General features: G+C 43.3%; 1 protein-coding gene across 1 annotated transcript in view; it reads right to left on the minus strand.

Moving 5' to 3' along the window:
• ADGRA1 (adhesion G protein-coupled receptor A1) overlaps positions 1 to 2,585 on the minus strand; it is an 841,033-nt gene that overhangs the window by 393,352 nt on the left and 445,096 nt on the right. The window contains exon 8 of the mRNA XM_019502677.1: positions 2,302 to 2,466. Within this exon, the coding sequence (XP_019358222.1) occupies positions 2,302 to 2,466 (165 nt within the window). The remainder of the gene's footprint in view (positions 1 to 2,301; positions 2,467 to 2,585) is intronic.

Here is a 2,585-nt window from a genome sequence, read left to right on the forward strand (position 1 = left end):
TATTGTCTTTTTTTTTGCAAACAAGAGCACAGTATTGGCTCATTTTCAGATTATGATCCCTTTTGACCCCCCAAATCCTTTCTGCAGTATTTCAACCAATGCAGTTCACTTTTTTTTTACAGTTCATTGTAAAAAAAAATATATAGATGGGCCGTCCTTCCCCATTCTGTATTTGGTTCCACTGCTGGTGGTCCGGCTCTCAGTACTTGGCTGCTGGGGAACCTCCCCACCCCCCCACCCTCATTGGCAATCAGCCACGGGGACTCCCCTTCCCCCCATCTCCATCAGTGATCTGGTGCCTCTGCAGACTCAGGAGGCACCAGCTGCTCATGTACAATATTGTTCTGTTCTAAGTGCAGGACTTTGTACTTGCTTTTGTTGAATTTCATTAGATTGATTTCAAATCAATTCTTCAGTTTATCCAAGTCATTCTGGATCCTAGCCCTATATTCTGGGGTGTCTGCAACCTTACCCAATTTAGTGCCATCTGCAAAATTGTGAAGTGTGCACTTCATCCCATCTTCCAAATCACTAATAAAGATAATAAACAGAATCAAGCCCAGGCCAGCCCCATGGGGAATGTGACTCAATAATTTTTCCTACACAAAATTTAAGCCACTAATGACTACTAATTAGAATCACAGAAAATTAGGGTTGGAAGGGACCTCAGGAGGTCATCTAGTCCAACCCTCTGCTCAAAGCAGGATCAGCCCCAACTAGATCATCCCAGCCAAGGCTTTGTCTAGCTGGGTCTTAAAAACCTCCAGGATGAAGAGTCTACGACCTCTCTAGGTAACCTGCTCCAGTGTTTTACTACCCTCCTAGTGAGAAAGTTCTTCCTAGTATCTAATCTAAACATCTCTTTCTGCAACTAGAGACCATTGCTCCTTGTTCTGTCATCTGCCATCACTGAGAACAGTCTAGTTCCATCCTCTTTGGAACCACCCATCCGGTAGTTGAAGACTGCTATTAGATCCCCTTTATCTCTTCTCTAGGCTAAGTAAGCCCATTTCCCTCAGCTTTTCCTCCTAGGTCACGTGCCCCAGCCCCCTCACCATCTCCATTTCCAATTTGTTCACATCCTTTCTGTAGTGGGGGGCCCAAAACTGAACACAGTACTCCAGATGTAGCCTCACTAGTGCTGAATAGAGGGGAAGAATCACTTCCCTTGACCTACTCGCAACATTCCTACCAATGCACCCCAATATGCCATTAGCCTTCTTGGCAACAAGGGTGCGCAGTTGCCTCATATTCAGCTTATTGTCCCCTGTAAGCCCCAGGTCCTTTTCTGCAGAGCTGCTGCCCAGACAGTCAGCTCCCAGCCTCTACTGGTGCATGGGATTGATCCATGCTAAGAGCAGGACTTTGCACTTGTTCTTGTGGAAACTTTTGATAATTCTTTTGACTGAATCCTTCAATTTATCTAGGTTATTCTGAATCCTAGCCCTCCCTCCAGCATATCTACCACTCTACCCAGCTTACTGCCATATTCAAACTTTCTAAGAGTGCACTCTAGGCCATTTTCCAGGTCACTGATGAAGTTATTAAACAAAACTGGCCCCAGAACTGACCCCTGGGACACTCCATTTGATACCAGCTGCCAACCAGACATCAAGCCATTGATTAAAACCCTCTAAGCCTGATGATCCAGCCATTTTTCTATCCACCTTACAGTCCATTCATCCAGTCCATACTTCCTTAGCTTGCCTGTGGACAGTTACTAAAATCAAGATATATCAGATCCACTGGTCTCCCATGTGTCCATAGAACCAGTCATCTCATCATAGAAAGCAATCAGGTTGGTCAGGCTTGATTTACCCTTGCTGACTGTTCCTAATCACCTTCTTCTCCTCCAAGTGAAGGATTCCTTCAGGATCTGCTCCATGATTTTTCAAGGGACTGAGGTGAGTCTGTAGTTACCTAAATCCTCCTTTTTCCCTTTCTTAAATATGGGCACTATGTCTGCCTTTTTACAGTCATCCAAGACCTCTCCCGGTTGCCATGAGTTTTCAAAGATGATGGCCAGTGGCTCTGCAATCAGCCAACTCCCTCATCACCCCCAGGTGTATCCCATCCAGCCCAATGGACTTGTACATGTCCATTGTGCATGATGATCCAACCATTTGTCTATCCACCTTCATCAAGTCTGCAATTCCTTACCTTACTAATAAAAATGCTGTGGGAGACAATGGATAAGAACCTACTGTAGCATGCAATATGTAATTTTACAGATACACTTTATAGAAGACAAATCTTTTCCCTCTGCATAGTTGGTTATTTTAAACTTACAACAAATCATACCTGAAATCTCCTTTATTGTTAATTACTCTTTCTGCAGGGCAGTACGGTGCAGCCGTTTCTAGTACCACAATTTCTACTTGCTTCCTACTGGTTCCATAAGAATTGTTGACAAGACACTCCCAGTCCCCAGTTGCATCAATGTCAATGCTGGACAGGATAAGTTCACTGTAAAAAAATAATATATTATTGACCACTAACCAATGCAGAGTTATACATCTGTTTCTTAAAAAAAAAAAAAAAGAAAAAAGAAGTTAGCTTTACTGATTTCCTCTGAAAATAAAAAA

The sequence above is a fragment of the Gavialis gangeticus genome, unplaced genomic scaffold (genome assembly GCF_001723915.1).
Source record: "Gavialis gangeticus isolate Ggan-Ray unplaced genomic scaffold, GavGan_comp1, whole genome shotgun sequence".
In the NCBI taxonomy this organism is placed as follows: Eukaryota; Metazoa; Chordata; order Crocodylia; family Gavialidae; genus Gavialis; species Gavialis gangeticus.